This window comes from Opisthorchis viverrini, assembly GCF_000715545.1.
Source record: "Opisthorchis viverrini unplaced genomic scaffold opera_v5_277, whole genome shotgun sequence".
Taxonomy (NCBI): Eukaryota; Metazoa; Platyhelminthes; class Trematoda; order Opisthorchiida; family Opisthorchiidae; genus Opisthorchis; species Opisthorchis viverrini.
The window spans coordinates 154645-177808 of record NW_008751928.1 but is presented as its reverse complement, the minus strand read 5'-3'; the positions used below and the strand labels follow the sequence as shown (position 1 = coordinate 177808).

The window sequence follows — 23164 nt, the reverse complement described above, 5'->3', positions numbered from 1 at the left end:
GTAAATTTCTGTAGGATTTTGTGTGGGTTAACTTAACTTGGGATAAAATCCACAACCAAAGCACTCACCGCCTGCAGGCTGTTGGGCAGTTTCACCTTACTTCCGTCAGTCTTTGTGGGCGTCATGGAACCTAGCCCCTGTCGAAAGTGAAGTGCTAAAGAACGACCCACTGCTCACAGTTGAGTGATTACAATAGTGAAAAGTGGCTGGCTGTTCAGAAGCTGAGTATAAGCAAGGCGGTACCACAGGATGCCAGCCGTTCAGTTAAACTTCCCATAATCTAGTCAACGACACTGCCAGAACAGACTTGCCAACATGTATGAGATTGACAGCGGAAAATAAAGTGACTAGAACGGGGCACCACCAAATAACAATATCGACGCTAAGGGCGTGGATAATCACTAATGACTTTGTGCGTCTCGATCAAGGAGTAACGTTCACGAATGCTGTTGCTGTGCATACTATAAAGGCAGCACAATGAATTTCGGAATAATCTACTCTACATTAGCCCTTGAAGTCACGAGGTCCATGAATATATCATCGAAAAGGTCGAAACAAGAGTAATCACTGGTCTTTCTGAGCTATGCAAACAACTACGACTTTCGCGATCTCCAGAGAAAAAAGACAGCAGCATGTTATTCAGGCCAAAATACCCTGCTTAGCCGACTAGTGGCTGATAGTGGAAAACCAAGAGATGCACGATCCGGTGCCGTTGGCAAACTTGTTTTAGTTGTTGTGGGTAACTACACTTTATGTTATCCCGACAACCAACTGATGTGCTTGAAAAGGCTGCATTATGGCAGTTTTGGCATAAACCCGAAAGAAACTTAACACGAATAAAAAAATGTACGTTTATCAGCACATTTCGGGTAAACAGAGCTATCTGCGTCCGTCACACACCTGAGTGAAGTATAAAAAAGTGCACGCAAAAAAACACGAACACATATAATAATCAAGCAAACATGCATTCATACGGTTTGACATGTACCAAGAGACAACCAGTCGAGCACTTGGCTGAAAAATCGCAGCCGAACGCGTGAAAGTCGGAGAGAAATTGAGGAAGGTGAAAAAATACCCTGGAACGCGAATACATCTAAGGTTTTATGTAGACAGAAGGGTTGTCAGTTTGACACAACAATGGAGAGTAGCATAGCACGCGAAAATGAAAATATGGAACAAAAAATGTTTCCGAAGTCGCTATGGCATAATCGATATTAGCCTATTATGGCCGACCGTTTTGAAGACTATGGATATCAGCTCACTGGTTCAAAGATTCAGCGGATAATTGATTCAATCAATCAGCTATAAACCGTGTACATAGCTGTTACAGTTTCTATCAACGGGAAGTGAGACATACAGCCATATGGAGGCGATGGCAAGTTTATTTAGTTGGGAAACGGGCGGCTACGCATTGAAAGTGATAGCTTTCGTGCATGAGCACCACTGGCTGCACGATTGATCCATTTCCCTCAGTGCCATTGAGTATTGGTGAGTTGAGTCCCGGGGTCCCCATCCAGGGAGGCAGCAGCTGTCAACCAGACTTGCATTGTTGGTTAGTGTCTCCATACTTCGTTGCCAGGTGATACACTGTCTACCTCTAGGTCGCTTCCACTTAGCACAGGGCAGGGCGAAAAGAGCTGTGCGAGACAGGCGGTCTTCTGGCCTATGAAGAGTCGATAATTAATTTACTGTGGAAGAGTTCCTCCTTCCTGGGACCACCTGGAGTACCTCAGCAATACTGATCTGATGTTCCCACTAGACCCGACCAACGCTTCGGATACACCGATTGTCAAACACTGATATCTTTCATATGTCCTCTACGTGAAGAGACCACGTCTCGGATCCACAAAGCAGTACGGATCGCACTTCCACAGCGCAAGCTCTGCCTTTGACAGACACTGACGTCACGTCGGCGCCATAGACGTCGGAGGTTGGTGGTTCACAGAAACTCAAGCACTTGCTCGGATAAAGGAGTTAATTTGCCCCGTCGATTGACTCATCTGTATGCGAGGTTTGGGTTTGATCCCACTCAGTCTTATAGCAGCGCTTTATACTTTGCAGGTGTGAAGCGTATACCAAAACATTCGACAGAGTTATTTAGGTTATTGAAAATCTGAACCAAGGAGAGCAATATTTTCCGCATACTCAATATCATTGAGGAAACGTCCTGGGAGCATTTCTTTTGGGATCTCTGAATTAAGATCATGTGTAATGAAACAGACTACGCACCAATAAGTTTCCATACGTGTTTCACAGTTGTGAGCCGTATAGTGTGGCTGGACGAAAAGATATATTCTACAATCCGCGGATGGGAGTTGAACATCCACGACAGTATAGAGTGATGACAACGGGCAACATCATGAACCACCATCGTAGGCGCAATTGTGGTGCCCTTTCAGTCCGTTGGTACTATACAGCCCGAAAGAAACACGATGGCTTCGGAAAGCACACTAGGAGCCCCAGAGAAAATTGAAAGGCAGCAGCCCAGGGGTTAAAGGCCGACAAAATACGATTCTGATGAAGACGACCCATAAATTATGTAAAGATTAAACAGTTCAAATATGCTTGCCAACAGTAGACTTTTAGTGGACTGCGATATTTGGTCAAACGATCGGAGATGCCTTTCATTTGGAAAAACTAAAACTTTCCTCATTTGACCGAAAAGAATAAGGTGAGATCAATCGGTAACTTACTCTTTACAGCAAAACTAGCTCACAAACTGCCTTACAGCAGTTGACTTCTGAGCGCAACGAAGCGTCCAGGAACACCATACTCTGGCCGTCAAAATAAAACCTTGGAAGCCAGTGATGTGAGACTAAGGTGAGAAGTCCAACAACAACCCAGTTGTTACCTTTTAGGCCTGAGCGACCCAACAAAATCGAGGAAATACTACAGTTGAATTCTTTCGTCAATTTCTTACTGACAGAGCTGACCACTGTAACATTCACTGAGACTTCTTGCACAGAAGCCATTGAAGCTTTAATGTGTTCTCTGGCCTCGCACTGCGCGAACTGACTTAACACTAAGAGAAACTAATCCGGAGAAAGACTTTGCTCAAGACAAATCCTGCAACCATACCACCGCCTTCAACAGTCAGTTGATACTTTGTCAGCTGAGCTTGGCCACCGACTTGCACAGGTCTTGTCATCTTTTGAGAAGACAATGGCAGCGCACTGTCGAGTGTATTCAAAGTCCTACCGTGAAGAGAAGAAAAGTGGGTGAGGGAGGGGACCTAGTGCTGGCCTATGTCAAGCATACTGAGGTGCCTACGCCTCCAACCGCTCAATCAGACAATCCGGAAAGAAACTGACAGCAAGAACGCCACTGACATTGATTAGCCGCCATTTCTTGCAACGTCTCCAGCCAAGCACAGACGGGGTCACAGGGACCCCATCCTGGAAGTCGCACAACACCAACAACACCCAAATTCTTCGTGGTCTCTTTGACGCCTTTCCGCCAAGTCATGTGCTGTCCAACTCGCGGTTTGCGCCATCCTGAAGGAGGCACGGAGATGGTAGACTATTTGTGGTCCACATTGTTCACAACGAAGTGGTTAAAACGTGCACCAAGGGTGCACCATCTGCGCACATGCATACAAGATGCGAAACCACTCTGTTCTGGTGGCTCAATAGATTTTGGAAACGGGATTCAGGTATTTCTAGTTTCGAGGGTAACCCGGACGTCGCTTCCGGTTGACTCAATATATGCATCCAAAGACGGGCAAGGTTGGTAACACAGAAATTCGTGGGAAAGTTGCAAACACAATCATCCGCATAACTTACTCGTCTGTTGTGCTCCAGCACTGCGTCGGCTGGAGAGGGATTTATCCTGAAAGTTGAAAGAACGAAATTGATGAAGACGTGATGGTAGGTACTAAAAAGTATGTTTCAATACTCTTAGACCAGTCGAAGCAATTATACTGATAGGCCACCTTTCTACGCCGAACTGGCGGATCAAACAAGGGGCAGTTGCTAGGGCAACATGGAAGCCAGTAACATCAATATAAAATAATTCATGAGTAGTCCATAACCGGCAGAATTTCAAGCCTGGTCAAGGTTCACGTGATCAGAGAGACGACAGGCAAGGACCTGGCAGGCCAGCGAGCTAAAAACTTATAGCAAACCTGTCATGAGCAAGAAGCAGTGTTAAAAATGCTCAAGAATGTACGGATAAAGCGCAAACAAACGGGTTTTACAAATTTGTGGCAGGGGAACAAGCTGCAGGTGAATGATTGAAAATACGTGGGAAGGAGGAACTATTCGAACCTACTATTCAGCTAACAAATTCTGCGAGTAACTTGGACCCATAGACAGGACGCCCCTGGTCATCAAAGACACTGATTTATACCGTTACCATACAACCGACATACGGATCACAAGTGGTCGCACATGGTTAACTGGGGGGAGGGGCGAGTTCACGTGCGGAGTACTTGTTGATTGATGCAGGTAGAATATTGTTGCATCATATCGAGAATATATGCTCTGGGGCACAAATCAACTAAACCTATCACCAATGGCTGGATACACACTACCAGGAACTTGTAAGTAGCTCAGAAGGTAGAACACTTCACACGACGGGTGAACTTTCCAAATGAGGTATCACTCAAGGAGCCAGTCGACATGTGGCTGTGTGACGTGGGCTCCGTAACTGAAGGATGAGTGAAGCTATTTCCTGTCTGAGTTCGAGATTATCAGCAACTACAACTCAGCCGCCCGTGGTTGAACGGTTTAGTTTCCAGCTACAAACCGGGAAGTCGCGAGTTCGGGTCTCTGCAAATACGCAAGGTGTGTACTACTGATGATTTCTAATAAGGATAAAACCGCTGAATAGCTCTTCTGAGCCTCTTAGCAGGCCTATGTCTAGATAAAAAACAATCCAGTGGAGTAAACCTCCAAGATGCATCCGACAACGGTCGTCGGAAGCAGATCAACCAAATTCATGATTTAACCCCAAACTCGTCAAGAAACGTGCGTCGCCTTAGACGATTGCAATACACCGGAATTGAATATTGGTGCTTAATTACTACACACAAAAGGAAAAATGTCACAGTAGAGGGTGGACAGAAATAGAAAGGGTATGGAATTGATATAAGAAGTCGTATGTCCCCATAGAAAATTAAAAAACAAGGTGCCACTACGCAGGTGACGATACGAAGGCACCCGAGTATCATTGTGCAGTGAGACATCGTCAGTATTGAAGCAAAGTCACCCAACACGATCCCAGTATGCAATGATGAACAAACCAATGCTGGACAGTCCAATTAGGAAACAACAGTTTGCACGCCATACCAGCCGGTTTCGTATGTATGTCCTACAGGGGAAATAACCACGTGCAAGGAGAACCGCATTAACCCAGATCGGCAAGTTGTGAAGATCCCGCAACACTCAGTTTACCTGTAGTTGCCCTGTACACAAGACCTTTTGGCTACAGAGAAAATATCTTCCGATGCGAGTTGGCGGATTTCAGTTGCACCTTGATGCGGTGTGAACTGATTTCTGTCACAGTATGGTCAACTCTATGGAGCTGTCCGACACAAACCCAAGTGCCCTTTCGGAGGTTACAGTGGAATTGACAGGGGATTGACAATCTAGAAGCAGCATATTCCATTTTAAAGGTGAATCATTTCCGAAATCCTACTTACAGCACACTACGAAGCGATAACAACAAGCGAACATCGTCCGCATAGTCTGTATTGGTTTTTGTTTGCATGTGAATTCGGAAACAATGATTCCAGGGCCCCAGAAATGGCTATATCAATGGCAACAAGGAACAAAAAACGAGGACAGTCTTGAAGAACATTAGTTTCAGGATAACTTTCGCGCCGTTCGTTGCAATCTCTAATGATATCCGAAGCTTAAGCACAGAGATCAAGCAGTACACTGCGGCATTTTTGTTTGGCCAACTACAGATGGATGAAATGAATTATCTACAGAGCAAAAGGCACGAACAAAGTCGGGGATAACCTCAATTGCTGACTGAAGGTATCTATCGCACTGGTCAATCACTTCTTCAACGGTGATGTGCTCACCCCACACGTAATCCCGAGACCCTCTCGTGTAGGCGTCGCAGTAACAGCGTTGTAGCAAGGTGAGGCTTACAGTCTATCTGTGTACCGTTTTTGAACAGACGTACAGCGGGTAAGTGATTCCAAGCTTTTAGAACTCACTCCTGTTCCAAACCTAGACGAAGTAATCTAATCGGAAACCAACAAGAGTAACCTGCACATTCGGTGAATATTGATGGTGAAAGCACAGCTGGTAACGCGGCACCTGGGAAGTCTAGGAAGTTGCTTCATCTCATACACAGAAACAAACGCAAGAAATCGGTTGTCAGTGAGGTCATCAAAAACAACACTACAAATTTAACGTGCTGCTGGACAGAATACTTCCAAAAGCGGTTTGGTTTGGCTTGTACCTGTTAGCTAGGTCGCTATGATTCGAGCTCAGATGAAAACCGAACGGCACGACGGTCACCACGCTCCCTAATGCTTGGTTTTTTAAAGGCTAGATGCCTAGGAGTAATTCACATACAAATGCGAGCAATCAAGTGAACAGTACAAACTTACTGCATTGGAGCGGAACTCATCATTGCCGAACCAGTTTCCATTCTCCTGTTGGATGTGAAGGAAAAAGTGAAAGAAGATGAACAACAAATGGAGGGGTCTAGCTTATGACTTCCACAGAAATACGGAAATTTACAGCAGGCGGACTTACCAAGCTTTCATGTCTTGATGCTGCATGAATAGTAACTACTTACGTAACAGCTGACGAACGCTAGAAGTTATGTGGCTCAGAGGTCTAAGGAACTGAACCTAAAAGATGACCAGCTTATGCGTAAGTACAAAGAAAATCCTAACCTGGGTGAGCTAGTGATAGGTCTATCGTATCCGGGATCTAGCAAGCCAACGCCGATTCCCATGTTTGACCAAAAAAACTGGTATCCATGTAACCAGTGGATGAATGCCGTAGTTTCTGTTACCATAAACAACATAAGTACCAAGAGAGTAGAGATGAACAGTGAGGTGTTGCAAGTCCCCAAATGTTTGCCCGAAAATATTCAGTACAGGAATCCCTGGTGTATTAAAATCCTTCCGCCGAGAAGTTGCTGGTCCTGGTCAATTCGCATCGTGTGCGCAAATCATTAGGAGAATTTCATAACTAGCAGTGCATATTACGGCCTCGCAGACCATGAGACTGTGGTTGGACTAGTACAGCTTGAGGGACAACAGATTTTTTTTCTACTGTTTGTTCTAATTACACATTGATCACAACAGAACAGATTTTTTTTCTACTGTTTGTTCTAATTACACATTGATCATTAGCATTACGAATCCATGGATAAGCGTATAATTAAGCTACAAAATCCATATCCTATTAATCTTTCGCCAGTCACAAAAACGAGAAACTCGTAAGAGTGTTGTAGCAAGTGGTGATAGCATTTGCGTCAAGTGTCCTAATAACCAATAAACATACACACTAACTATGCTAAACAATAAACTGGCGATTTAAAACAACCATGTCGAAATATATGTTGCTAAGTAATAAAACTGTGCACGATTGTCATTCTGTCTCTATGACTTAGAACAAAACCGGAAAAAAAAACGTGGGTTTTAATAGACCTTTATTATGACGAACCGGTCGGTTGCTACCAACCACCCCCTATGAGCAATCTCTTAGTATCTTTCCGGAGACGTAATTTCACTGTGCAGGCACAAGTCCGCCTTCCCCATGCCACCACAATGATCATTATCAGCCGTAAGAACCACGTATTTGTCTTACAGAGGTTGTAGCTGCCACAAGTTCGTCCATCGATGATTTGGGGAGGTAGGGTAGGAAGCTGTGCATTGGAAGCGGGAGTCGATAAATTGACGTATAAATACAGGTCTGTCAGTGGACTTTCAAGTGGGGGGGTTAGGAAGGGAGCTATGCATTGGAGGCAATAGCTTAGACGCACAAGCACCAAGGCTCATGACCACTCGCCTCTTCACTTTAGACAGTAATTTCAGTGATCGTAATATCCTGCACTCTTCCACTCACGAAACATGCACGTAACACCACTCTTTGAACCAGAAGACTGAAATCCACTGAATCTACGGGTGGATAAAGACACTCAACGAGCGAAGTCCTACAGGGAGAAATATTATTAGTCTTAGTGGAAAAAACTCAGAAATACAACTCGAAGTAGGCCATCAAGGGTTCCACCTCTATATAGGCTAATTCGTTGGATATGAATCACGGTCATTTGACTGAAACTTCGTTAAGGAATTGATCGACAGTCGCAATATTTAGTCTGCACAAAGGAGGCTCATAGACAGAATCAACACCAGTTTCGTCACCTACCAAAAGATAAAGACCCAAGTGGATACTTTTGGCTGATCATTGCGCTCCTAAATCCCTCCCCACAGACTGTCAAAGCTCGTAACCCTTTCAAACTGTTTGTGCTTCTGTTCTTAAATTTTCCACATTTTGAAATTCGGGTAAACGGGCTGCGTGGCAAACAACAGTGGAAGAGTATGTATTCCAACAAGCACGTATCTTTTGTTAATGTTTCAAAAAACTCCCAAAGATGCCTTCATTGCATCGCGCGGAATATAGTGACTACTGCTCAGGAGGGTTGCTCCAGATATGTCTGTTCATGCAGGCTGAAAAGTACAATGTGCATGTGATTATGGTAGACAAACTATCAGCCTCTAATGCCAGTGGGGTCGAAGTGCTCCCGGGGTGTTCGCTCATATATCGAGTATGCAGATGACATACCACTTCTTGGATTCGATGCCGTCGTAAAGCAAGCAACATTAAGTAATCTAACTAATTCTGCAAGGTTTGGCATGCGCCTCACACCTCATGGAGAGGTCTACCTGAGTAGGTGTATTAGTCCCGGTGGTCTCGCGAAGGATATTTCCATCCGGATTAGAAGGGCTAAAAAAGCTCTCACCTATGGCGAGATGGCTCACTAGTTAGAGCGTGAATTTACTGGCCGGAAGGTTCAAGGTATGAACCCGACCTCTGCCTCTCGGCTTCCCCTGTCTAGGCTTGGGCAACCTGGACCTGGTAGTATCCCAGCCCTCGTGCTTCCTTCGGGTTGCATGGCGTGACTTCAGTTTATCTGTCAAGGGTCAAGGGTACATTGCTGGGCTGCGCACCATATTATCATACGGGTCAGAAACCTGGCCGCCGTGCACCGAGGATGTCAGAAGACTTTCAGTATTTGACCACTGATGTCTTCGGTGGGAACACCGAATCAGTAATGCTGAAGTACGTCGAAAGATTTTCGGAAGAAATAACTCACCCAAGATAGATGAGCTGATCAAACTCCACAGGTCGAGCTGGCTTGGTCACGTGCTCCGTTCGACAGTCGACCGACTTCGTCGAAGGGCGCTTTTCGCGCAGAAACGCAAAAGGTAGAAACAAGCCAGGGGAGACCAAACAATCAATCGGGAACGAAATATGGAAGCCATTACCAACAAACTCAGCTGAGCTGGTCATTGCCGTCGCCTTGGATGTGGACCCCGAGACAGGAGACATCACCTGCTACAGACATTGTCAGACATGGCCCAGTCGCACCCTCAACGGCACTAATCCATCCAAGCTATTGCCTTAAATGCATAGCTCTCCAAAAGCCCGCAGCCGACCATGTTCTTAAGCACCAACTATATCAGTTACCGCCTCCAATGGGCAGCTGTCTGTCCCACTTCCCAAATCATCGGTGAACGAAACTGTGGCAGGTATAACCACTGTACAAGTACAGCTGATGATGATGATCTGTCATATCATGACGAAATCCATGGTTCTGATTGCCCATGTAAGAGCAAACTGGACACGGGAAGTCATAGCGCTCGGTTGGTTTATTGCTGTAAATTCCAAGGTTTCAGCCATTAAGTGTTGTCTTCTTAAGGGATGAAATAAACAAGCTCCCAAACTGGTGGTTCGATTGCCAATTAATGCCAATGAACTTATGCAGGGGTACACTCTGGAGTTCAACTACGAGGGCTAAGTATTTAGCCCTTTAAACTGCCTGATAAAGGGCGCTATGAGACGTTTCGGCATACTCGAAAGTTTACTCGTACTCATCATGTTTAGTGGATAACTCCATTCACGGAAACCTCGATCCAGTTGAACCGATATGTATTTTGGTTGAAACAACCTATTAACGCTTTGCATGAAGGTTGTTAATTTCCTCAACACCACAGTGCGACTTTGGAGATTTTCATGATAGACTGATACGTCTACTTACCTAGAACATGAACTTCGCAATATACACATATTTTGGTAAGTTTCAAGATACTTGGTAAATGGCGAATCAGGAGAGCTGAGTTGCGCAGTAAGCATGTAAGAAACCGGAACATTCTGCGAGGCGGCAGCGGCCCGATCATGTAATCCTCCTGAACGACAGTCATATGGAGCTGCTTTCCAACTAACGCAACTGAACAACTGGATGCATATCCGCCATACAAGCTGATAGTAAAGTAATGTAACTCCTAAATGCCTCATCCGCACGTAGGCTGAAAGAACTTTTACAAATGTTTAGCCAAGAACCTGCGTTTCCAAGAAAACGCTACAAAGGAGAGCGCAAGTTCGATCGGTTCAGAGAATGTGGTGCAACCCACAAGAACGCTGTGTTTCACGACGATGAAAACTAAAGCACGGTCCAAAGAAACTATGCCGTGGAGATCAAATCCCTTTTCAAGGAATTGACTCGCCAAAAGGAAACGCCTCTATCTAGGAGATGATTTCGAAGACATGGCATTCTTCTTATTACGATCCTTCCCCGAGAAACTTTCGGACCTCAGAAGGATAGCTTACTCCACAAGAAGACAAAACAATACGAATGCCCTATGCCATCGGTTCAGATTCTTAAGTGGACTATCATCTCAAAGCACAGCTGATATACCGACCCGCCACATTAGCGAACTCCTCTTGGTTTGATTTAGTCAATAATTCGGATGTATATACGCACGTAGCTGAAAAACCGGCTGACTGAGCTGAGATATATGGTGAAGCAACGTGTGATAAACTACTTCTCGAGCAGAAAATAATCATTATTGTTCTCATTGTTACATGAGGGCACATACACGTGACAGCTTGTCGTATTTAATTTTTTATTCAAGCTTAGCTGCATGAGAGCCCTATCAGTTCCTGATGACAGATAACGGGGACCGACGACCAACACACAGACCAAGCATGTGTGAATAGCAGATATACACGAACAGTGTGACCACCTAGAGCGTTCAAAGCAGATGGAACGGAGGATCCTATCCCACTCTCGCGAAATCTGGTAAAAAAGACCCGAGTACAAATGAAATTTTACTGCCCTCACCGCCTCTCCCAAAGGAGTTCCTTCAAGGGTTAATACTGCATCAGAGCAAGGACTTCCACATGATCGTCCTAGCTGCATAAGCTTGGGTGCAAGAACTCACCCTCGAGTCATCCGATTTACGCCGCTTCTCTTCAGGTGCAAGATTACAGGTGGAGCTGACCGAAGAAGTAAACGTGCTGGAATGCAACGCGCCCAGTACGTTCTGAGCTGCCGTGTGAAGGCTACCGGTACCACTGCTCTGACGCCCACCCGATCCAGCACCACCGCTACCTGTAGACGCACTACGGCTTGGTTGTTGGAATGCGTTGGACGAAGCACTGTGACCCATATTCAGACCGACATCTCCCGCGTCGGCCGAACCAGGCACGAGGGGAAGAGAACCTGGAAATCCTGGAAAGTCAGAGAGGTTCCCTCCGAGGATTCCACTCAGTGGATTTGAAGGCGGAAGTATCGATGAGCCCAGTCCCGATGGACGGGCCCCCAGTAAGAGGGAATTAGCGGCAGCAACGGCAGCAGCGCGCTAAAACGTAACAGTAGCAAGAAAGATGTGGTAGTTAAGTCAGCAATAACAACCCACGCATCCAAAAATCACACCGCCCTCATGTGAAGCCCTCACGGCGCGTGAATATTATCCGGTCTTGTCCTGTCAGGAGGCCATCAAGAAGGCAGTCCCAGAATGTTTACCACCTAGCCACCTTAATCGAAAACAAAAATGTGAACATGCGGAAATTGTGTAACTACGTTCATTGAGTGCGAGACCGAGCTGGGAGTGAAACAGGGTTCTGTGTTTGCTCGAGCACAGCTCAGCCTGTATCTAACGGCCATTTGTGCTGAGGTGTTTCGCAAGTTTGAGGGTGGTAAACAATTCACATACCTGCTGGAAAGCTATTCATCCTACTCGAAGCAGCTCCCGGCTGTGTGAAGCCACCAACGCACAATAACGTCGACAGACCATGGGGGAATACTTTCGGATTATGGAGCGGAACTGAAGCAGCTTATTGGCCTTATTTTCAGAGGCATCCCACTTTGGGTTACATGTTACTGATTTTAGAACGGCTGACTTTTACCAGCTTCCGCCTGACGGTGAAACAATGAACCACAAGGCATTCGGAAAACTTGTTGTGAGATAGTGTGTTGTACGGATATCCACTACCTGGACAGCAGACTGTCCACAAATCAAACACCTGATGACGTATTGAGTGTACGAAGCTGGTAGATCAATAAAGCGCATATGAACCCTAGAGGACGCGCTTAGAGAAACCTACTTATAGTTTTATTACTATGTGGCAGCTAAATATGGGCCACTTACATATGTTCCAGTTCTCTACCGGTCTCATTTGCAAAACTTTCGATCGTACGGATAGATCGAATCACGATCATCAAAGCGATTCAAGGAATAAACGCTTACGGGATTGAAAGCAACCTCAACTGGTTACATCAATGAACAGCTCAACTTCGAGTCCGAGACAAGTTGCTTACGATCATTCAAAAAATGAAGTTATAGAGTGAGTCATCTGAAATCCGGATACTGCGCTAACCTTCAATGAAGTCCCACACAGCTTTGACTCCAAATCTTTATCACGGAAGGGCCTACCACTCGGGAGAGACCCGTTTTCAGTGGGCGACAGCTCGGAGCGCGTAGCACACGACCGACCACAGTAGACTGTGGTGCTGGACGCAATTTACATATGAACTATCTACTGCCTCCTCAACCACTTGCCATATAATCAATTCATTTTGAGTTCGTTGGTACCAGCTCGTTCCAGGTAACGTAGTGAACCGCTGACCCTCAAATACCTGGACGCCTCTGATCCTCAGCGGCCACACAGTTTGCTTGTAGACCAACAGCTACTAGCTAAAGACCGTTTATGGATGATTTCTTAGCTCCCCACATGGTATTTGACTAAGAAACTTTCAATAGGTGATCCATGACTTCGCAAGCACTTTGCACTAGCCTAGGTCCTATGCAGACCCGCCGTCTCTCCGAAACTCCCCTCCAAAACCCGAATGTCTACGTCATCCTAATGCTGATAACAATAGAATGGACAAATTATGCCTATTTGGAAATCACCACTTTGCGGCAACCGAACAGGGGTGTAAAAATAACGCTGAGTAAGATCCGCTTGTCCAGTGAAAAACTAGGTTCTTGAAAGTTAGTTTCAAACTTTGACCACATGAAAAAAGAAATCCTCCGTTTCGCAGCGGTGGATGTGACTATTGTAGCCTTGGCTAGGATAAAAATGGAGTTTTCTGACAACTACAGGGACTTCTGATGAAAGCGTTCAGGACAAACATGAATACCCAGGTTCGGATCGATAAAAGTAACATAGGTGGTCGATATTTTAGAGGTTTGCAGTAAGACGTCAGACAGACGACCGTTTAGGCTTGGTGTGGATGGCCGTTTGTTCTTTTTTCCATTAACATCCAACGGCATCCACCAATTCAAAACCATTCACAGAGACAAAGAACATCACGATCAATCAAGGTTGGCGAAACTGTATTCAAGAATGTCGACCTTACTATCTATCACCTGCGTATCATCGGACAGTGAAAATACCACATCGGAAAAGCTAAAAGACTATCTGTCCACCCAAAAAATTCTCTGAGCGAATCTCGCGCTTAATAGCTTCCAAAAACATTCCATACTAATGGGTATACAGTTACGCCGTAGTGAACTAATCTACTACCAGCTAATGGGTAAAAGTGGGCATCATCATCATCATCGACAGCATGACATCAGTGTTCAACACCAATGATTCACTGCCGTGCAACCATGACTTATTTGAAAGCCTTATTGTAAAGAAAAGAATAAAGGTGGACGGGGGAGGGACTTAGCGCTAGCTTAACACAATAATTCCGAGATGCCTACACCTCCAGACATTCACTCAGGCAATCTGGATAGAAACTGACAACAAGGACGCCACTGACATCGGTTGGCAGCCATATCTCGTAGTGTCTCCCACCAGGCACAGTGAGGATCACGCGGTCCCCATCCTAGAAGGCGAGTAGCACCGACAGCACCCAAGCGTTTCGTGATCTCCTTCATACTCCTCTACCAAGTCAAGGGTTGGCCACCTCTCTGTTTACGCCACTCTGAATTGGGCGTGGAAAACAGCACTCTCTTCGGCAAACGATGGTTCGGCATACGTAACACATGTCCCAACCAACGCAGCTTCTGGTGCTGGACAGATTCTTCAATGAAAGTACCCGTTACAGAACCGAAAACGCGCTTTCTAACTGCCTCATTACGGATTCGCCGACACCAACCCACACGAGCTATGGTTCTGAGACAACGATTGTCAAACACCTGAAGTGGGCAATGGATATAGATCCAATTCTTCCAAACACACTCGAGTTGGTTGTAAGTGAAAACACGTCTATCAGGCGCTCAGAAAGTAAGAAATTTCAAAAAAACTTGGGACACTCAAACAGCCTACACGTGCGCTTGTTCAGCCTAGATAGTGGGAGGAAACCTTGAGTTGGACACTTCGATCAGCAACTTAATAAGCCTGTTCTTCCAACAAATCCCACATAGACACTCGTAGGTATGGACCTATTCCCCTTGACTGCCCTTAGAGGAATCCAACAATGCCAGTGTAAAAGGTCCACGGTTCACGGCATACACTCGGCTTTGTTTGCAGGAAGGAACATTCTTTTCGACCAACATCATTGCCTTGGAAGGTTTTGGACGAGTAACCAACCGCAGCTGGAGTTCTGCTACCAGCACCCATCCACAGAGATCAGAGAAGCCATTTCAGCAGACTGTGTTGTCAAGGCAGGGATAAAAAGAATACCTAGGGCCGCAGAATGTCTGCAAACCTCCGCAACTGTGACACCCATTACCGATGAGTAAGACTTTTAAATACCTTTCTACGATCTGTACCTGTTGGAGGTATCAATATTCCCGAAAAGTCCCTTTGTGCTAAAGAACTTCTGGCATATTTTCAAGGTCAAACTAAGGATATATATGTTCACTTTTCCGTAAATCGCCCTTTGTTCGGAGCATTACAGTTGTGTCCAAAGTTTCACCTTATTACTAGGAGTCGGAATCAGGCAACATAGCTGAGGATGGAATATCGTCACAGTCCGCTCATTTTATCGTTTGCTCACTGTGTGATCGAAACATAATAGCACTACAACACACTCACGAAAAGGGGCCGTTGTGTGCCCTTTATCGGTCGTCGGTGCGTTTTACATATTGCCTGTGTTTGGCGGGAAGATAAATCATTAATCAGGGATTTCGATGCGCGTTCGGTTCAGTATGACCTAGCAGACCCAAAAAATACCATCATTTCCCAACATAAGATCAGAAATTTTAAACACAATTCCTGAGTGCCCGTCCATTGCACATCTCGATTGGTGCATTTCTCAAGCACAGAACTTGAAGCTCCGCTACCCTGAAATCGTGTTTACGACTTGCGTACGCACACGTGACACAGCTGAAGGTGAGATACCACACAAAACTTCCTCGGTATGAGTAACCCGGTAGTACTGCCGATGCTCACAGCTCTGCACCCTCCGTCTCTAGACTTCCTATACACTCTTCAGTTGGTTAACTGTGATCGACCGTCCGTCGATTTCCCAAACATTCCTGTGTTCAAGCTGAGGATAAATAACATAAACCATCAAAATCTCTTCCCAAACTCAAATACTCTGTCCGTGATATAGCTACAATGACCGGGCTCTGGAGAATTGCGCAGTAGAACAGTTAGGAGGCCCAAGTCCACATAGCTTAAATGCAAGCCTAAAAAACAAGTTCTAAAAACACCTTTAAAATTTGGTTACCCGGTATTGCGCCGTAGCACTTGAATAGGAAATGCCAAAAATGGTGAACAACCGTGATGTTTCGCGGTAACGCTGGTCTGTTCATCACGGGGCCTCACAGCCAGAAAATATACATATGTCGAATTTGGTAGCAACGCCAAACACATGTAGGTTTTGGACGTTTATTGCCACAGTGGAATGATAGTGAACAGAAAAGCTGGGTCAGAAACAATGGGGCTTGTGATATCTTGGACCCAAGACGGGTGTTCAGAACTCCAAGGAGGATGAGGCAGAAGACGGGCCTCATGACAAGTTGTTTTTCCGAGTGTTCGTTAAAAGGCAGATGGGATCATGGTTAAAGAAATTTTGAGGACCAGGACATTGGATCAAAGACTTAGCTCGGTTTGATCTCGAAGCGGTACACTGACTTCGAGCCATGTGCTTTACTGCTATTCAGGCAACAGAAAAATGTTGGAGAGTCAGGAAATTATTCTCTAGGAACTCTTCACACCCTCAGAAAACGGCGCTCATTGGGGTGGGTTTCATGGGATCCGGAAACGCGCTAACAGCGTCAAGACGAAACTGGACCTTAACGCGGTGTGACGGTTTGCACACCTCCATAACCTACTGGGAAGTGTGCGTGTGAAACAAACAGGGCCTCTCACACTAGATTGTTCAATGGATGGAGGTCAAACTAAGTCTCCTGGTTCTCCAGGTTGAGAACTGAAATGTGTGGCGACTTGCTGCCTGAAAATGTGGGCTGATCTGACGGTCTTACGCCAGCCACCGATAAATTGAGGCTAGTCCTTTGAGTCAAATGTTTTGGCAGATAACCCCTATCGTTTCCCTACCAAGGCACCCTCTTTATATCTCATCCGACGTACGACCAACTGTAAATTTGCAAATAATCTTATGCTACATCGGCCGTCACATGTGTCGCCTTAGTTGTTGCATACAGCAAGGCAGGTAAACGAAAACAGATTACTGCTGATGTTCTCCTTCATTGTTTTACATACTTTATCATCCACTTCTCCCCACCCTATAAATAACCTCCCTTGTAGGCCCGCCAGTTAGGACTGATGCCCTTTTTCGCCTGCATGGGTTTTGCAAGCAACATCTGCGCGTTATCCGGCGCTGACATCCACAGACATCTCAAAATCAATCTCTAAGCATCGACATACAATCTATTTGGCTGCTTTCAATTTTCACACTCTGAAGCAAGCAGAACAACGAACTGTTGTTGCTCTCACACTGGACTCGCTTGATATTGACGTGTGCTGTGTATGGGAAACAAGAACTCAAAAACAAGCACAGTGATTGAACAGCCTCGTTAGTCCCACTGGCTCCCCACTGCACAGTTCTGGTGATTTAGAGACGGTTGAGGCAGGATGTGCAGGAGTTGGTATCGTCCCAAGTCACCAGGAGCAAGGATTCTTGCTTGACTGGATACCCGTTGAGTCTATTTGTGTAGTTCGTCTGCCAACGACCGCGAAGAAGTCATACAAGCGGGAAGTCTATCGATGTCTGTATGTAGTGTCCTCTTACGCCCTAACTGGCCATAGCTCTGACGCCTTGAATACCCTACTGCAACGAGCAAGAAGCTCAGATATCGTTCTGGCTGCCGGCGATCTGAATGTAAAAGTGGGTAAGTTCAGCGGGTGCGAGAAACAATTAGATGATAGAGACGGATCGGTCTCGGTGCAACGAAAACTTCCGCCGAGCAACGTGCCCAGTAACACAAGCTGCGTTAGTTAGGCTACGTATTGCGCACACCTAATTATCGTAAGCCGAAGAGAGTGCTGTTTTCCGTGCTCGATGTAAAGTGGCCCTAGCAGAGAGATGGTCAACCTTTGACCGTACGGTAGTGAAGCATCAGTGCCAGCACTGATGTTGCTGTATTTGATGATGATGATGATGATGACAAGCTTTGACCTGGAAGATGTGCATGAAATTACGAAAGGTCTGTGTGCTGTCGGTGTGGCTCGCCTTCCCGAGTTGGGTCCGCGTGATCCCCACTGTGCCCGGTTAGGGATGCTGTCAGGTATAGCTGATAATCGATCTCAGTGGCGTTCCTGTTGTCGGATTCTATCCAGATCGCCTGAATGAGCGTCTGGAGGCGTGGAACTCCGGAAAAGTCGTGGTAGGCTAGCACTAAGTAACTTGCCTGTCCACTTTCATTTTTTTCTTCGCAGGAGGACCTTCATATAAATCGTTGTTGTACGGCAGTGTAGTATACAGCGTGTCGTTTCGGTTGATTTATACGTCATTATTGATGTGCAACCTTGCCTGCTGAACTTTGGCTCATCAGCTTTCATTATTTCCCATCCCTACCTTCGGTGGATCAGTCTCCTGACACTTCCATGGCGAGCATGCTACATCAAGCTTTCGGTGTTCGGCTGCCATGCCACCCAAAGGAAGCACGAGGGCTGAGATAATGCCGGATTGCCCAACCCAGACACGAAGTCGAGATGCTGGAGCTGGATTCAAACCATGAACCTTCCGGTTAGTAAGTTCGTGCCAATGAGTCATCTCAAGCTTATAAATCTGGTCAACATACTCGGAAAGGCAGTTCAACTGCGGCACTCTTTGGGCGCATATTTACCCGAAGGAAGCATGACGGAGGAGATACTCCCAGGTTGCCAAAGAGTAAGCAGGATCAATCTGAGTCATGGTGATTGGAATCACGGACCATCAGGTGAGTAGCTCCGCGACTTACATCTCAAGCTCACGGCTCCTAACCTCATCATCATCGACAGCATGACATCAGTGTTCAACACTGATGCTTCACTGCCGTATCATGGTTGTACGGCTCCTAACCTAGACAAACGTCGGTTTACGCATCTCTACCGGAAGAGGAACCAAGACCCTGGTTTTCCGTTTTCGGACCATATGGCACCACCAAGTCCCCATAATTGAGTGTTTTTCATTGATAGACGCGTCTAAGACATCCACGCTTATGAATATATACCTTTCTAGTGACCGTTACACCCACAACCATGTCTCAACCAGCTGCGGCTTGTCTAAGATATGCTTCTTGAAATCTTTGAGTTAGCACACCAACCTGATCAGAATATTGGCTATGGTTAGATACCTCCGGTTTGCAATGAAAAAAATCAACACGAAAATGTTACCAAAGTTACTTGTTTCTCATCCGCAGAGTTTTTCTCTGATTCCCGTCCAAAATTCAGACTTGTCGCACCCGTCGTTGGTACCATAAAGCCACTAGGACCAAGCGGATTGGCTCCCGCGGCTGACATTAGTCCATTTAAAAGGGCTGCGGACATAGCCGGGTTGTTTGGTGGGGAGATAGAAGGGAGGACACCTGGAAGGGAATTAGATGGATTGGTGGCGGCGCTGTAGCTTGGGCCACTGCCACCATGAGACATGTTCAGACCATGTAATCCCGTTTGGAGGCTTGAGGGAGGAGTGCCCGATAAAGCAGACATCTAAAAATGATGGGGACTGATGGACAAATCGTACCTTGTATGCTTCTAATTGCTCAGCGACCAGATTTGAGTTACTGCCATTAAAGAATTTCGAAGACTTAGCATCCTCGATTTGAGCCTGTTGAAGCCAAATGAGTAAGGTAATAAACGCTTACCGCTAGTACTGAGTTCAATTCTTGCATTGTCACCTGCTTTGCTCTCTCGATGGCCGAAAGGACTTGTGTTTGGTGCTGCTGACGGTATTGAATGATCAAACATGAACTCACTTCTTGTGAAAGGAATGGCACAACTTGAGTCAAGATTGCACTGAGACGCTTGGCAATTTCCATCTGCATTCAGGTGGAATAAGCAACATTATCCTCTCACCTGTCTGTGCATCTCTAAATTAAGGCCGTTTGCCATCTCATAGTACATCACGCAAATCCGTTGCATATCGGTTCTCTCGCTAACAAGCTTCTCACGTTCAATATGCAATCTATAGTGTGCGCAGAGTAACATAAACTGGTGAGCAAAGCGCATACGAATGATTTTGCTGCTGCAAATAATTAAATTCTTCTTTGATTCTATCACATGTCTCCAAAACTGTGAATTTGTACGACGGCCCTGGTCCCGGAGGAGCCTTAATATTTTATATTAACCCCAATCAAGGTAATGGGACGTACCGGTGGCCTGTTTGAAAACATACTCAGGCCAGAGCGAAGCTCGCGCGAGAGCGACAATAGACATGAATAACCATCATTAGGGCGTTTAAAACAACAGATATGTTCACCAGTTCATTTCAAACTTTGGGGGCCATATAAGAAAAAGGCAAAAATTACCTTATTGACGATGTTCTTCTTCTATCACGTATGAGGCTTTTGAGGATCCTAGAAAGCTGTGTCCACGCATAAGCAGGAAAATTACGGAAATGTTTATTAAGTATACTAAGGTAGCTCCACTGTCTCGAAGGTGAGATCTTATACAGGGTATATTTCTAAATTCTGTTGTCCTTTTTTTACCCATTTTTCCTTTCACCTCAGTTGGTGAATCCGTTGCTTGAATTTCTCGCTAAACTCATGGAAGTGCGTCGTATAACCAATAATTCACGCAAGAGTGACGCGAGAGGTTAGATTCATTCTCAATCGCCTCCACTAGGTGAGTTGGGTTCGGTTTAAAGCAACTCGTCCATTTTCTAACACTACAAAGGATGACGATGAGTTTCATGCGAACCTCATTTTGAAAGGACGAGATTTCTTGATGCCACCACGCCCTGATAATATCAAGCTTCTGAAACCCAAATTCTGTGGACAGAATGTGCAAAAACACAAATGTGGGTTACGGGATAAAAACTCTGAATTCGTGGAATATTCCAGGCCGTCGATATTCGACCTAAAATGTACATCTAACGTGCCTGCTGGTTCTCTGATATTTAAGGTATGACTCGGGATTATTTCCAGAAGGTCCTCTGAACAGCAGTTTTTCGGAGAGAATGGTGCTTTCCAGGTGCTGGTATTATCGGTACAGGTGATTTGGTAACTTGTCTTGAACCGGTTTTGGAAATCAAGTGCGCCGAAAGCTTTCGTAGACACTTGCATGTTGAAAATAATGTCTAGTTGATGGACGGCATCGTTGGATTTTTCTCCGCACTCAAGTTGTGTGCCAGTGCCCCCTAGAGTATTGGATGTTAGGTACGGGTTTTCGAACATGGACATTTGCATAGCTATCATATTTTCCTATGAACGATCTGCTGTTCCTTAAAAATGACGTGATATGCGGCAGTGCATCAGTTCACTAGTGAACGAACCTAATTTGTAGGTGATTTGGAATATATTGGGGGAATCGCTTGACTGTTTTGCAGATCATTCATGTGAAAACGATCACAGGTATCTGGTTCGATTCCACATTTTATTGAACCTCAGAGAATTTTTTTCTTAAGATTTACTCATTTAATTTAGGGAGAAAATTGAGTAAGATAAGTGTTTTTGTTGACTATTTTGGTGCCTCGGGGGATGTAGATGAAACTTCGTAAATTTGGAGATGCCATTTTCTAATCAAGAACGGCAACGGTCTTCCCGTGAGAGGCTTCGCATTTACTGTAACTTAGCTGCTCGCCTATTTTCTATTATTACTCAGTAAACCTTTCGGACTTACGCAAAGGAAACGTACGAGGTTGCAAGCAGGATCCATTGGTAAGCCCTAGACGTGCACGTAGATCTGCTTATTTAGGCAGAATGATTTGCGCAAAGTTTTTAAAGTCAATGATGACCACCTTAGAAATCTTTAAAGAAAAGTTGGTGCGCTTATTTAATAAGAGTATTCAACCAAACTCCGGCAGGGAGGTTTCCAAGAAACTGGTCCCCTGCTTTGCGACTTTGTGTTTATTTCGGCGACAATATTGCTTCTCCTCGGTATACGTACTCTCCTAGTTATATGGCTGGGCCTCAGTTAATTTTGCGGGTGCCCATACTGAATGTAGGGTGTCGCTCAATACACCAGTCATAGTGAGACGGTAAAATAACCCAATTGTTAGGAAAAAACATAAACGGACTTTGCGACCATTTCGCTTGACAAAATAAATATGGGAAATAGATTGATTTGACCTAGGCCGGGAACCGCAGAAAACTACTGAGAGGATTACTCAACACTGGGTAATGGAACGGTAGCTCCTTGAAATCTTGGAGGCAGTTTCAAATACTGTACGTCTCCCTTCACAACTTTGCACTTTATACGTGCGAACCATGTCTCGAAAAACTGGAGAATCTTGGAATGAATTATTGGTAGCACTATTGCTTCCTGCTCCTCAACAGTGGGAACAACATCGTCTGCATATTCCGGGTAAAGAATCTTCTTACTTGGACATTTTTGAGGACCAGAGTCACGGACATTCTCCAGGCTACATAAATGAAGAAAATAAATGAAAGGGGAGAGTGCATATCCTTATCAGACATTAACGCCTGTAGAGTCGTTCAAGATAGCTCTCCGGGAGCCACCGCAACCACAAATATGTGATGCAAAGGCCGCATGGTTTTCGAGATTTTCTGGGTATACCTTAGTGCCAAAGCGAACGGAAAGGAACGGAACGGCAGTTTGAGTGAAAGGCACCCTTAAAGTTAAGTGACACAAAGATTGTAGTGCGCCTATTAACATGTTGTTGCCCTAAGTGTTGTCGGGTTTTGAACATGACGCACACTGCCCATTCCTAGCAGGAATCCAGCTTGCCAGTCTCGCGTTATGTCTTCGCGCGCTTTCATAAGAGAGGGTAGGACGAGAGACGCGCAGATACTAGTTTTATTGGACGGCAAGCAATATTTCCACTGTTTGTGGCACTTGATTTGAGCACACTCTTTGAGAATGGGTACCACTACCGACTACATTCAATTCATCTGGACGGTTTTCCCGCCCAAACAAGTGAACTTGAAAAAGCATCGATCAGGGATTTCAACTTTGGACAGAAAGGATGCGAGTTCATAGGTGCTAGGAGGTTGATGGCGTTTGGGTGACAGGCGCATTTATTATCTCCAAAGATGTCGTGAAATTCGGGTATGGGACTGCTCTGCTGGTTGAAAATCCGTCTGAGCAAATGCAGATAATAATAATAATAATGATAATAATAATATTTATTCCCAACTAGTGGGTAGCATACCGTCAGGCATGATCAT

General features: G+C 45.4%; 1 protein-coding gene across 1 annotated transcript in view; it reads right to left on the bottom strand.

Annotated features, from left to right (window-relative positions):
- T265_09350 (hypothetical protein) overlaps positions 1-20252 on the bottom strand; it is a gene marked incomplete at both ends in the record, with an annotated part of 48561 nt that extends 28309 nt beyond the window's left edge. Inside the window, 9 exons of the mRNA XM_009175391.1 lie at positions 3783-3828; positions 6566-6610; positions 11417-11836; positions 19221-19526; positions 19561-19644; positions 19682-19855; positions 19893-20001; positions 20048-20129; positions 20189-20252. Coding sequence (XP_009173655.1) covers positions 3783-3828; positions 6566-6610; positions 11417-11836; positions 19221-19526; positions 19561-19644; positions 19682-19855; positions 19893-20001; positions 20048-20129; positions 20189-20252 — 1330 coding nt within the window. The remainder of the gene's footprint in view (positions 1-3782; positions 3829-6565; positions 6611-11416; positions 11837-19220; positions 19527-19560; positions 19645-19681; positions 19856-19892; positions 20002-20047; positions 20130-20188) is intronic.
- Positions 20253-23164: the final 2912 nt, after the last annotated feature.